Source organism: Pyrgilauda ruficollis, unplaced genomic scaffold, assembly GCF_017590135.1.
Source record: "Pyrgilauda ruficollis isolate IOZ18807 unplaced genomic scaffold, ASM1759013v1 scaffold138, whole genome shotgun sequence".
In the NCBI taxonomy this organism is placed as follows: Eukaryota; Metazoa; Chordata; class Aves; order Passeriformes; family Passeridae; genus Pyrgilauda; species Pyrgilauda ruficollis.
Window position 1 is genome coordinate 990,537 of NW_024512321.1, and position 14,332 is coordinate 1,004,868.

General features: G+C 50.2%; 1 protein-coding gene across 1 annotated transcript in view; it reads left to right on the forward strand.

Moving 5' to 3' along the window:
- Positions 1 to 14,332, forward strand: part of ADGRB1 (adhesion G protein-coupled receptor B1) — a 198,183-nt gene that overhangs the window by 113,081 nt on the left and 70,770 nt on the right. Inside the window, exon 17 of the mRNA XM_041459547.1 lies at positions 202 to 343. Coding sequence (XP_041315481.1) covers positions 202 to 343 — 142 coding nt within the window. The remainder of the gene's footprint in view (positions 1 to 201; positions 344 to 14,332) is intronic.

Here is a 14,332-nt window from a genome sequence, read left to right on the forward strand (position 1 = left end):
TAGGGCGATCGTGAGACTGGGCAGCCCGGGGGCTGCAGGGGGCCGTTCATACGTGTGGGGTTGATGGAGGGGTCACAGCGGGGCGGGGGAGCCGCGGACGGACCGGCAACAGGAGCAGGATGGAGACGCAGGTCCGCTGGGGGGTTGGTGGGATGGGGGCCCGCCCCGTCCCTCCCTCCCTCCCTGCTCTCCTCCCTCCAGCAGAGCCTCCGCCTCCGCCTCTCCGCCCGGCGCCTGGTCCTGGCGCGGCTGCCGAACGGTCCCGCTCGACGCCTCCCGGACCAAGTGCCTGTGTGACCGGCTCTCCGCCTTCGCCATCTTAGCCCAGCTCAGCCCCGACATGGTGAGTCCCGCCGGCAGCACCGCGGAGGGAGGAGCGGAGGGGCCGGGGAGGCGTGGGGACACACGGGGGGACAGGGCGGAATGAAGCGGGAGGGAAGGGGACGCGCCCGGGATGCAGCGGAGCATCCCCGGCGTGCGGCTCTCGGGTACCGCGGAGGCGCGGCGGGGACAGCCCCGAGCGCTGCCGCCGCCGCCGCCGCTGCTGCTGCAGTCCGGTGTCACCGGGACCGTGGCGACACAGCGTGAGGCTTTGCATAACCCTCCCCCTTCCTTCCCCGCCGTCCTTCCTCTCCCCTTCCCCCCGACCCTGACCGCAGCTTTGGGGACACAACACGCGCGGGCATCGCGGGTGCTGCCGCGCTGCTCCCCTCGCCCTCCCCATCCATCCTTCCATCCCTGCGCCGTGCCTTGGGACGTGAATCCCGCTAAGTGTGGGGAGCCGCCGGCCCCCGCAGGCGTGTTCGCTGCCGTGGGCTCCCCACGCACGGAATCTTCCGCACGTGGCTTTTTTTGGGGGGGGCGGAATTCGCCCCGCTCCGCCTCCCTCCCCGCCTGTCTCCATCCCCGCCTCGGCGTCCTTCCCGCTACCCCACGCAGTTTTGGGGAGGGTGTGTGTGTTTGTGGCAGGGTTCCCACGCTGGAATCGGGGAGCGTGGAGGGGAGGAGTTGTGAAGTTTTGGCCGCTTGTCGGGGACACGAAGTCGGAGCCGCGTCTCGGACGGAGCCTCCGGGAAAAAAAAAAGTGCGAGATTCCTAGAAATTATCGCTGGGCGGCTGCACCCTGAGTCAGAGCACGGGGAGGGTGCCAGGGCACTCAAGACGGCGCTGGGGTGGTCAAAAGATGCTTCGCAGGCTCCTCTCTTCCACCTTGTGCTTTTGAATTTGTTGTTCTTTCCTTCTTTATTATTATTTTTTTTTTAAGTAGTTCCCCCCTTTTTGGACAGTTCCCAGGTTCACAGAGCAAAGCCACCCCCTCCTCCACCTAAAGCTTCTCCATCTGCCTGGGCACTGGGAGTTACTGGGCCCTTGCAATTATTTACTAATTATGGCTTGCTTGTTAAATGCTGGCTTAATTCGGCAAAAGGGGAGGGGAAAGGAAGAAAGGAAGGGTGAGCGTGGTAAAGGGAGAGGGGGGATCACATTTTCCAAGATGAAGGTTTGGTTTATTATTAGAAACACTAATGTATTTGGTCCACTAGTTACCATGGAAACAACATCTGCACTGAAGTGGTTTTAAAGACACAGTGTTGGTTGTGTTTGCCTGGGCCCCGAGCAGGCCCAGCCACCACAGGGCTGGGAAATGGGCTCTGGGTTCTTGGGCAGAGCAGCTTTTGGGGTCCTCTGGACAGAGGCGCCAACTCTGTGGTTTCAGGTAGAGATATTCTAGCTGAAGGATGCTCAGAGGTAGGAGTGGGAGTGTGTTCCCGCTTGGAATGGCTCTGGAAACAGCTGGTTGCATCAGTCCTGACATCCCTGCACCCAGTCTTCTTCCATGGACTGTTTTCTTGTCCTTCCACCATAATCCAAGTGGGCAGGGAAGCAGCTGCTGGGCTGGTGCTCTCCAGGAGAGTTTCCAACCTTCTCGAGGTGGACAGGGTGATCTCAGGTGAGCCAGGTGGGATTTGTCACCTGTCCTTGGAGCTTGCAGGGCTGTGTTCTGCCAGCAGCAGGGCTTCACCCTTCACCCCAAGCTCCAGCAGCTTTGGGGTCTGGCTCCAGAGGTTGTGATCGATGAGTGAGCCTTGCCCTGCATGGGAAGGACTCCAATATACCCTGACAAAGTTTTGGGAGGTTGCATGGCTGGGGAAAATAGAGATTTCTGCTGCAGGGAGGCTTCTATGGCAAAGCCTGGAGTGAAGCGAGTCCAGATGTGCGGCTGAGCTGCTGGTGAAGGTCCTCTGCTGATCCATCTTCTGGAAGTGGGCAGAGGATCAGGCAGGGTGGGAGAAGCAAAGGGAATCTTTGCCTTGGCTAAAGCAGAAGTTTCTCTTATGTAGATTTTATGTTCACACACTGCTTGATATCATTTAATTAAGCAGCCTGGGGGAAAAATGGTTAATTCGATGTAGCCAGATGCTGCTTCTCCATCAGCTCCAGGTGTTTGGGTGTTAACTGGATAACACAGGATGGGTGTCAGCCTTTTATCATCCCTGCAAGTATTTTTGCATTTGAGAGTGGGCTTGGCTGCAGGAGGATACAGCTCCTTCCCCCAGGCATATTTTATTATATCTGCAACTAAACTTGCAGCTGCTCCTCTGGGGTTTAGGCCTAAAATTGCTTCTTTTGCCCTCTTTCCAACTCCTCTGGCTGTTGGCTGGGTTATGTTTTCCCAGCTCATTTTTTCCCAGCCTTGAGTCCACTCATGAGCATCAGGATGAGTCCTTTGGCTGTGCTGGGGGGAGAACTGCGGCTTGGACATCTCCTGAATCCCCCAACTGAGCCACTCCAACGGTTTGGTGATGATGATGATGGGGAGCACCACCCTGGCTGAATCAGCTGGGACCCGTCTCCTGCCTGTGCCAGCCCTGTGATCCAGCATGGCTGTGCTCATCCAGCTCCTCATTCCCTCGCTTTCCTCCCCAAATCTCATTTTGAACAAGCCCACGTTGCCTCCCGTCCCCAGAGGTGGCATCTCGTCATCGTTGGTGTCTGCGGTGGTGACATTTATGGTGCAGTTTTTCATGTGCCTTTGGAGCTCTCAGGACAAGAAGCTCCGTCCGCCTGTGTCATTAATATTATTTATTGCTATAAATCTCCCTTCTGGAGTCTTTGGCCCTGGCAGCTTGAAATATTTGTAACCCTCCTATGGGCACAGCTCCTTTGCAGTGAAAAAAAGGCTTTTGGGACGAGTGTTGCTGCTGATTCGGACTGGCCAAGGACGGTTTGCCTGGGCTGGAACCTGAGAGTTGCTGGTGTAGTGGGGAAAGAAAGCAGTTTTCCTTGATTTCAGTGAAGCTGGAGGCTGAAAGTGCTGTGTTTTGAGTCAATTTGGGAGACAGACATCCCTAAACCGTGATGGAGCTGTTCGGATCCAGCTCAAAAGCTGGAGTTCAGATTTGTGTTTGATTTCCCCTGCTACTTCCACTTGATAGAGGCAGCCTCATGCCCTGCTTTGGCACAACTGCTGTTTGACCATCGTGAAAGATTAAAACCTCTTAAATTAAGGAACACAGACAAGCATTTTGGGACTGTCTTTTTGTTTTAGCTTTATACCCTGCCTGTCTTGGCAGGGCAATGCCTGCGGTGCTACACCTGCACAGTAGCAGTCCTAACAGAGAATGAGGGTAAAAAGAAACCACGGAGCTGCATGTGAGGCTTGTGGTGGTCATTTTTTCAATATATTTTGGCAATTTTTGGAGGTGGGAAGAAGTAGAGCAGAAGCCTGAGGAAGAGCAGCAAAGCCTTTCACTCTTTGGTTGTCTCATCTGAGTTTGGCTCGTGTTGTCTTTGCTGCCTTCCACCTTGTGCTTGGCCTTTGTAAAGTCAATCAAGCTTTAAAGCTTGGTTAAGCACAGCTTGGATGGGGTTTTGGGAAAGCTGGTCTGGTGGAAAGCGTCTCTGTCCAGCCAAGGGGTTGGAATTGGATGATCTTTAAAGTCCTTTCCAACCCAGACTGATGGTTCTGTGATTTGTGCAGCCCTTAGGGCTGGAGTAAAACTTGACAAATACATCTTTGTTGTCTCTTCCCCTCCTTACTGGTCCTGCCTGCAGAAAACTCATCACAGAGAGACATCTGAGCTCTCCTCTCATTCCTAGGCTTGATGAAGTTTCAGAGCTGGTGGCAAGAACTTGTAGGGGTGTTGAGTTTGTTATGTCTGCACTGAATTTTTGGGACATCTCACCTGCGTCTTGGTGTTTTCTGACAGGCAAAACCAGCAGCTGTTGAGTTTTGTGGTTTTTTTTGTAGCAGAGCTGGCCTGGGTGCTGGCCAGGCAGTGAGCTGACCTGTGAGATGAGAGGAAACAGCCTCAAGTTGTGCCAGTGGGGGTTTAGATTGGATATTAGGAAAAAATTTGTTCAAGGAAGGGGTTGTCAAACATTGGAACAGGCTGCCCAAGGAAGTGGTAGAGTCACCATCCCTGGAAGTGTTCAAGAAATATGTGGATGTGGCACTTGGCTGTTGGGTTGATCGTTGGACTTGATGATCTCAGAGAGATTTTCCAGCCTTGATGATTCCATGATTTATATCCCAGGATGTTGCAAGATGCTTTGTTCAGTGTTATTTCCAGTTTGCAAGAATGGGAAGCACCTTTCCTGGTGTGCTTCTTACCCATGGGGATAAAGCTCTTCTCTAAACTTACAACATTTCTTTTTTTGTCCCTCAAAACCTCCCTTTTTGGGATGGAAGGGACCTTCAAAGATCTTGTTGTGTCCCGAGGATCTTCCCCCTGAAAAGATTGTCCTATGCTGCAGGAGCTCTCTGTACTTCATGGACAGTGCACACACACAAGGTGGGTTATTTTAAGCTCCTAAAATTCTGTAAGGCCTCTCTTCCACAGGGAGGAGATCCAGGTTTCCCAGCAGGAAGAAAAAAAAAAAAAAAAAAAAAAGGTTGATGTTATGAATCAAATATTTTGTAAGAGTGTAGCAATTCTGACAACATTTTGATGGAAAATTATAGCAGTTTTATTTAGGTAAGACTGGAGAACTCCACTGGAGGTGAACATTTTAACATTTATGTTCTTCCATCATTTATCACGTGAAATTTGGAGTCTGGATGAGAACAAAGCCTTTTGCATACCTTGGGAACTGACAGTTCTCATATTCACTACAGTTTCCAGGCTTAGTTAATATTGGTTCTGCTTTTTCTGCAACTTTAACTCTTTAATTCAAAAATTGGACTTTTCTGAGGAAGGGAAGTTTTCTGTTTTGCCAGGCTTTGAGACATCAAACTCTGGTCAGGTTGTATGGGGGTTTAGGGAAGAGTTTGGTGTATTTGGATGCGTTGTTGAGGCTACAGCCAGAGCTTTGCTGTGCCTGTCAGTGAAATCGTGACCTTGAGCTGAACACTTCCTTGCTTTCTGCTTCCCTTTCTCCAGCTGCAGCACCCTTGCAGGTGACATCCCGGGCTCTGTGCATCCACATTTGCACAGTGCCCCGAGCCTGAAGGGTGCTCCAGGAAGCACCAAGTGCTGTCATTTCCCTGACAGAGCATTAGGAGCCTCCTCCTGCCTGCTTGGCAGGAGCTGTGCCAGGGTGAACATTGCTGAGCCACGAACATTTGGGCTTTTGAGGTCCAAATCCTGTGCGAGCTCCCGCGCTCGTGCTGCTGGCACCTCTTCCTGCAATCACCCCGTCCTCTCCAGGATGCTGCTGTGTGTAGAGTGTCTCTTAGGAGCTGATTGTGCCTCTTGAGCTGGAAATGTTGCCTAAGATTTCCTGGGGATTTGTTCTGTTGCCACTGAACTCTCCCTGGGTGCAGAGATGCCAAGGTGGGAGTGGCAAAGGGCCGCTCCAGCTGGACTCCCGCTCATCCCAGGAGATCTCCGTGCTGGGATTGGGGAAGGATGTGGTCTAAGTGCTGCTGGGGATTTCTGGGCTTTGCCCATCTCCTGCTCCACAGCAGGAGCAGCTGCTGTGTTTTCTCTGGGGTGCTTTTCCCCGAGGTCCGTGGCAGCCTGTAGCAGCAAGCTGGTGATTCTGTAAATCACGGGCTGCTCTTTGCTGTGCTCAGCAGGGAGGCTCTTTTCACTAAATCCAGTTTAGCCCTCCTGAGTTTCAGCAGGCGTGGATAGAATGGAGAAGACAGTGTAGGAACCAGCTGGGCAGACAGTTTTCCCCTCCTACTCTCTGTCTTAATGTGATTAAGGAGGAGACAGGATGTGTGATGCTCTTAGGGGGCCAAACTTGCCAACCCACGGTCTACCCTCTTGAGAGAAGTCCATTATTTTTCCAAAGTGCCCTCTTAACACAAAGTAGTGGATTTTGTCCCTGCATTTTTGCTTTGCTGGAAAGCACCTGGTTTTAAAAGGCTGCCCTGTCACTGATGTGAGGTTTGTCAGTTTGTGTTGCAGAGTAAATTCGGGCTAAATCTTGTTTGAGTTTGAAGAGGACCCGGAGTTGATGTACGGGTGATTTATGCTGGGTTTTAAGAGGAAGGGGATCAGTGACAGAGCTTGCGGTGTGCTTCAGGTGCCAGAGGCAGCCTGGGTTTGTTATTCTGCTGAGAGAATTGACTGGAGATTGCCACTGCTGTGTGCCATACACAGATACCTAATAAAAGATCCCATTAGCAAATAAATGATTGATATTGGAACATACACAGGCAAGGCATGAGAGACGAGTGGGATAGGAATTCCCTCTCAGCGCTGTGCTGTGCTTCTAGCAGAGACAACACTTGAATATATTAGAAGAAGACAGGTAGCACAGGAGGTAATAATAGGAGGCTTTGGCTCAGCATAATAAGCAGTCATCCAGCATCCCACCTCCTTGGCGGCTGTCTGCGGATTTCGCTGTCTGTCGATCCGTTGGGTACTTGGGGAGATATTCCCAGCTGACAGCTTCCCTCCCCGAGTTCCTGCTCAGCGCTGGTGGATTCACCCAGGTCTTTAACTCCTGACAAAACTCCAGCTGGTGGGATTGCAGCAGCGTGGGGCTGCGGCTCGGCCCCCGCCAGCCGGAGCCGGCGAGCTCGGCGCAGCCCTGGCAGGGACTCTTCTGCAGGCAAATGCTGCATCACCCTCCCCTATCTCTCCATCTGAAGGGGACGTGGGAGAGGAGCAGGATCAAGTGGCTGGGAGCTTAAAGCCGTTGTGGGATTCAGTGCTGGAGCGTGAGTAATGCCGAGCCAAATTCACCCTTCGGTGGAAAGATGAGAGCGGCGCTGGCATTAACCAAATGACCCCAGGAGCAGAGCAGGGCTGGGGTTGGTCCCCTGTCTTCAGCTCAGATTAAAGCCTCACGGAGGATGCCTGGGATGCTGCATGTCCAGGCATTCCTGAGGGGTTTGGTGCTCATTCTGAGCTGCAGTGCTTAATGGCTCGTTGCCATGAAGGCAGCTTAGCAAGTGTGACAGCTGCCCTATTACCCTGCCACAGCTTACTGCTCTGCTAAGGAGGTGTGGATTTAAGCCAGGACACCAGGGTCTTCCCAATTCCCACTTTCCCCTTTCCTAAGAGCTCGGAAAGCAGCGCTCAGCCTCGCTTGTGAGCAGATTTGAGGGCCAGAAATGTGAACCAAGTGCGTGAGTGTTACCTGCCTGGGATTGCTCTGCTCTGGGTCCGGGCAGGATGCCTGGCACGGCCCAGAGCGTGGGAGGGCATGTGGGAGATGACGATGTGTCAGAGATGTTTGGTGCCTCCACACCGATGGCTGAGCTCTGTGAGACATTTCGGCTCTTCCCTCAAAGAAAAAAGGCTGAGGGGAAAGAGGGTGATAATCTTCAAACGGGTTGAAGGTGGCTGTGGAAAGGGAATAATCTGCTTTCTGTGTCTGCTGGGGACTGGGCTCAAATTGCAGAGGAGAGATTTAATTCAGACACAAGGGAAAACCTTCTGACTGCAGGGATAGTCAAAAGCCCAGACTCCATCAGCAAAGGTTTTCTTGAAGAGTCTGGGGGTGGTTTTGCATCAGGCTGAGGTGTGAGCTGAGCTCGTCAGGTCTTTTCCACTCTCTTACCTGTAATTCTGAGATGTAGATCCCCTTGGTGTCTGTGTCTTGCTGTGTAAAAAGAGAGGAACATGTCAGAGGTGCAGCACATTGGTGGGAGGGGGAGGAGTGGGCTGTAGGCAGGTGGGAAAGCCAAAAATCACAGAGTCTGTCCACAACTTCCCACTTCCACCTGTAGCTGTCGATTTGCTGTCATCTCATATTTACAACCTGCAGTTTGTGCCACTTGGGAGGCTTTAGCTGTGAGAGCACCACTCCAGCCTGCTCAGCTCTGAGCCACAAAACCACCCTGACCCAGCAGTCTGGGAAATTCAGCTGAATTTTCCATCTGGAACCCCAGGAAGCCGGGATGGGGGCGGGGATGGGGGTGGGCATGGGGGCCCGTGTAAACAGCACGAGGTTGTTAGTCATGGCAAGGTGGTCACATCTGCCAGGGTTGGGCTATGGGCACTGCACCAGGCAGGGCTTCACAGGGGAGGTTTGGAGTTCTGGGTGCTCAGGGAGCTTCTCCCAAGGCAGGAGGACGGCGTGGGAGCATCACAAAGGGGCTTGTTTGAAAATGGTAACGAGTGGGTGCTGGAGGCTGGGTTTCATGGGCTCGTGGGGTGGGAGTCAAAATTAGTGCTAAATGAGATTATCTTCCTTTTCAAAGCACTTCAGGGACTGAGCACGGTGCGTTCCAAGAGTCAGGCAAATTGTTGAGTGTTGCTTGTCTTTCTTCTATTATTCTGCACCCATCTCCGTTGTACTTTGGCCTGGAAAAGCAATTCTTTAGGTAAATTTGACAATCTGCTTCACCTCTGAGCCTTTTATGCCCTGCAGAAAGGCTGAGGTTGCCCTTAAATTGCCATGAGGCAGGAAATGGGTAAGCCATTATTATTATGTCCATTTAAGCCCAAATTGAAGCAGTTTATGAATGGTTTGTGCCCTTCATACTTTTGCTATCAAGTAATAGCTGGGTAGATAAACCTGCTGGCAAGATTTTGGTAATCTTTAAGCAAAAAGGGGCAATATGTGTGGAAAAGTAATGTCAGAGTTGTAATTGGGAGTATTTGAGCTCAAAATGTCCCTCTGAATGTGAGGAGTGTCTAATGAAGAAACTGATATGTGCTGGGTGTGATAACAGCCAGCCAAAACTCAGCCTGCAGCTCCATTGCTGGCTGCCTACCTGCCCTGCTCACCACAAGAATATACAGAATATATTCAATAAATCCGTGGAAGCAAAATGACTCCGCTCTTTTCCCACAACTGAGACAATGCTTTCATTTTCCATGACAAATGGTTCTTTTTCCTCTTTTTAAACATGACAATCATGCCAGCATCTCCCCAGGTGGGGAATATCTGACTGTTGGGGCCACTTTTGATTTTGTTTATATCAGCTCAGTACAGCTGTAAATCCAGGGGCTGTTCCACCTTCGCTTTCCAATCACTCAGCTGTGAATGAGTTGGGGGTTGGTGGAAGCTGATTCCTCAAGGGCTGCTTGGAGATCTCTGCTCCACAAAGAGGGAATTTGCACCAGCGGTTCCCCAGTGACCAGCTGGGGATGGAAATGCGCTGGATCCCAGGGCCTCCTCGGATTGCAGTGGGAATAAAGCTGTCATTATCCTCATAACAACAGAATAACCCAAATGGCTGAAATCCCTTCATCTTCTTTTCTTAGCCAAGAAAGCCCTGAAAGCCTCTGAGGACTGGCAGTGAACTGGGGATGTTTTACTCCAAGGTTGTTGGTTCAGCCTTAGTTTGGGTCCAGGGCAGGGATCTTCAGTGATTGAATAGTGAGAGGTGGGAGCATCTGCAAGTCATAATTAATGTTTGTTCAGCCTGGAGAAGAGGAGTCTGAGGGGAGACTTCATCAGGGTCTGCAGCTTCCTCATGAGGGGAAGCAGAGGGGCAGCAGCAATTTCTTCTCTCTGTGACAGTGGTGGGACCTGAGGGAATGGCTGGAGCTGTGTCAGGGGAGGGTTAGACTGGAAATCAGGAAAAAATTCTTCATCCAGGGGGTCGTTGGGCACTGGAACAGGTTCCCCAGGGAATGGTCATGGACCCAAGACTGACAGAGCTCAAGGAGTATTTGGACAACTCTCTCAGGCACCGGGTGGGAGTGTTGGGGTGTCCTGTGTCCTGTGCAGGGCCAGGAGTTGGACTCAATGATCCCACTGGGTCTCCTCCAACTCAGGATATTCTATGATTCTCTGAATTAAAGGGTCTTGGATAAAGTCACGTTTTAAGAGATGCTTCAGGCGTGGCTTGTGCAGTCTTTGCACAAATGTTCATTGCTTGTGCTTTGGAGGAAGGTTTTTCTTAAGGACTGCTCTTCAGCACTCAGGGGGAAAGGGAAGGTGGGTATTTGCTCTCTGTGGTGGTTGGCAGGTGGGTGATCTGAGCATCTGGGGCAGGAACCATCCTGCAGAGACTGAAACCTCAGGTGTTCCCCACTCCTCAGGTGGGCCTCTCCAAAGGGCAGGATGCCGGGGAGTGGGGAAGGAACGTTTTGCCCATGCTGTGGGGAGAGCTGCTGCTCTGGCACCGCTCTTCAGCACGCCACTGATAGTGTAAAACAAACAGCGGGCTAGTTTGGAGTAATTTGGTGAAATGCTGTCGCCTGGCATGGAACCAAAATACTGCTTAAATCAGGATAAACACAGTCTGGATTCTACTCTCATTTTCCATTCCCAGTCTGCTATGGACTTATTTTATTTTAGCTATGTGTAAATCTTAACACATTTCCCTGCAAGGTGCTCAGCTGGGAAGCTACAAGGGATGAGGGCAACGAGCTTCCAAGTCAGTTATGGAATTTGGTTGTTCGCTATGTAGCACAAGGAAAGGGCAATTCCAACCAGGAGGGTGCAGGAGAGAAGACTCATTTTTAAAGTAGTTACAGAGCATATGTCCCTATGGTAAAATAATGCCAGTAATGGTAATAGTGGTAGTAGTAACAATGATTATTATGATAATGATAATAATTGTACATTCCGTGGCAGAGGCAGCTCCAGAACAGGAGCAGCTCTAGCTCCTGTAATTGTCCCTAATATTTAATTTTTATAATGCTCCTTGGATGTGTCTTAGCTTGTGGCAACCAGCAGTGTTCAGGACATGACATGGTCCATGAATCATAAAAGTGTTCAGGTTAGGAAAGACCTCCAAGATCATCAAGTCTAACTTTCAACTGAATCCCACCATGCCTCCTAAACATATCTGAGTGCCACATCTACTCATTTTTTTTCACATTTCCAGGAGTGGTGACTTCCTGGGGAGCCTGTCCCAATGCTCAACTACCCTTTCAACACAGAAGTTTTTCCTAATATCCAAATTGAACCTCTCCTGGTGCATTTTGAGAGCATTTCCCCTTGCCTTAACATTATTTGCCTGGGAGAAGCAGCCGACCCTCACCTCAGCACAACCTCATTTCAAGGAGTTTTAGAGAATTAATGTTGCACTGAGCAGTATGGACAAGTCCCCTCTGCTTTGAATGTTTGTATGAATACCTGCATTGTACCACTTCATCTCAGGGCAGTGGAGTGGATCCTGGAGCATTTGATTTTCCAGGACTGACACAGGGAGATTGAGGTTTGCTGTTTCCCGCAGTGCCTGTGTCAGTGCTGCTGCACAGCGTGATTAAAGTTCACTTCTGCCTCTGTTTTCTCAGAAGCAAAAAGCTCCTGCCCGTGGAGGAATTGGCCATTTTGATTATTACCAGCTTCATTGTGGAAAATGGTTTTATTTTCTCTTCTCTATGCTTTAAGGGGAAAGGCTGGAACAGAACAATTTTTCCATGTGCATGAAAAGCAAAGGTTTAAAAACCAGCCATGCCATCTGACCAGCTCAAAAACAGTTAAGCCAAAAGCTTGCTCCTGTCTCTCCCCCATCCTTCCCAAAGGTTTTGCACAGCAGAGAATAAGGTGCTGGTGCTTGATTGTTGTGACACAGCCCTAGGACTCCCCCAAGGCATTTGCACACAGCAGGAATCTGAGCTGAATTAAGCTTTGGAAGAGAGATGGAGGGGCAGTGTTATTCCCTTCCATGTCCAGGGGATCAAAATAGGCCCCCGAGAAGATAAAGCCAATGCTTGCCACCTAAATCAGATCACTGAGAGGTCTTTGAAAAGATTGGCTTAAGTGATGGAGCTGTGTGTCCACAGCTGACCTGTGGACGAGCTGGGAGTATACCCCGCTCTTCTCCTTGGGGTCCCCAGCTCCTCACTCTGCTTCCCAGCCCACAGATGGCAGAGGGATGCAGGGTGACTCAAGGATCTTCATCAGGGCTCCATAAAACCGGGATTTCAGTAGCTTGGCTGAGCAAGGTGCAGTTGGAAAGGGACAGACAAATAAAGTGAAAAAAGCTTTGAGTGTTTCAAAGAATGATGGTTAAAACGTTTGGGAACAACTGTCTGGTCAGGAGGAGAGAGTTCCTCAGCATTAATAATGACCTGATCCTTCCATCCTTGACATCAGGACTGGACATTGAGGCACTGGGAGAGCAGCCTGGGAGTTCCAGCCTGGCAGTGAGCATTGCTGGCTGGCAGGTACATAATGCCCACTGTTAACTCCTGTAATCCCCTGCCAGCCTGGAGGAAATTATCCTGACAATTCCCATTAAGGAGAGGCTGAGTGACCACTCCTCTGCCCTGAAAACTTCTTCAAAGCTGTTGACTAAAAGCAAATTGTGTCTTGTGAGAGGAGTCAATACCCACAGAAGAGTTAGTGATTTTTAATAAATAGTAGCATGTTAAGACCTCTCTCTGGGTGATTTTTGTGTGCTGTAATTACGCAGAATTGCCTGTTAGACTGGCCAAATAACATAAAAGGAGCCCTGAGCTGCACAAATATGTTCCTGACAATGGGTGACTATTAGCTTTGACACTGGAAGTCTGTGGTTTTGATAGGAGGAAAGCAAAGCAAGGTGGAAATCCTCTGGACCTGGCTCACAGTGGCAGGGGCTGAGCTGAGAAGGTGTCACATCTTCCAGAAAGAAGGTGTGAAAAGATGATTTATTAATGATTCCACTAATCCTTCATGCAGGGACCTCAAAGACCTTCTCAGAGGTTAAATGATGGAGAAGAGAAGGCTCTGGGGGGACCTTATTTTGATTTTTCAATATGTGAAATGTTTTAATAAAGGTGGAAAGACTTTTTTTACAGGTTTAATTCAGGATAGGGTTAATTTTATGGGGAGTATGGAACTGTATTTTGGGTTGTTGGGCACTGCCATTGCTGCCACAGAATGAGAGGATGAGGGGGAATGGCTTAAACTGGAAGAGGGTGGAATTATATTAAATATTGGAAAGAAACTTTTCCTGTATAGGGTGGTGAAACCCTGGCACATGCTGTACAGGATTTCTGTGGCTGCCCCAGCCCTGGAAGTGTTCAAGGTCAGGCTGGATGGGGCTTGGAACAACCTGGGATAGTGGAAGGTGTCCCTGTCCATGGCAGGGAGTTGGAATTAGATGATTTCAAAGGTCCCTTTCAACTCTGTGATTCTGTGGGAAAAAAAAAATATTTTGGTCCTTTCTCACAGCTCGTCTGCTTTGAGTTGAGTGAACTTTGTAGACCTCTGACAAGGCTGACCCACCAAAAAATCTCCTCTCACCCCTGGCCCAATCCTGACATCCACCAGGAAGTGTTTGTGTCCTGCTCTCCCTCTCTCCCTGTCTTTCTGCAGGAAATCTCTGGTCCAGTGAGAGAAAACTGAGCCTTCCCTTGAGCACACACAGGGTACATGGAAATTTCCCATCCCTACAAAGTATAAATGTGATATCCACAGGGCCTGAGCCTGGATGAGAAATCCTGAATCTGACTGAATTGGGGATTAAAAAAAATCAGTGGTTTTTTTGGCAGCTGACAAGAGCACATTCACCTCTTGGTCATTCAACCCTCCTGAGCTGTTTTCTCCAGCACTGACACACACCTTTTGTTCTGGAAGCTGCTTGCTTCTGTAAGCCCTGCTAAAAGCATTATTTCCCAGCAATTTTGACACCTCTCTCCCTGCTTTGACAAGAGTTGTCCAACCAGCAGTGAAATCAATACAGTGTGGCTTAAAAAAAAAAAGCTTCACAGGAGTCATGAAAAAACCTTTGGGCCAGTGGCACAGCTGAACCATTCCTGTGCAATTCTTGGAGTAAATCCCACCCAGCTGGTCCAGGTCTGTGTCAGGAGAGTGGAATGAGCCTGGTTGCTTTGAGCCTGTGACCTGTGAGGGGAGGGTGAGGGACTTGCTCGGTCTTGCAAAGATGTAAAGGGCACTCTGGTCACAGCCTGTGGGACAGTTACAAAAATTATAAAACCAAATTCCTCTGGCTTGTGCCTGGTGGTTTAACAAGGGGGGAAAGACAAACCGTAGCTTGGGAGGTGTGTGGAATAATTTAGGTTGAGAAAAAATCTCCGAG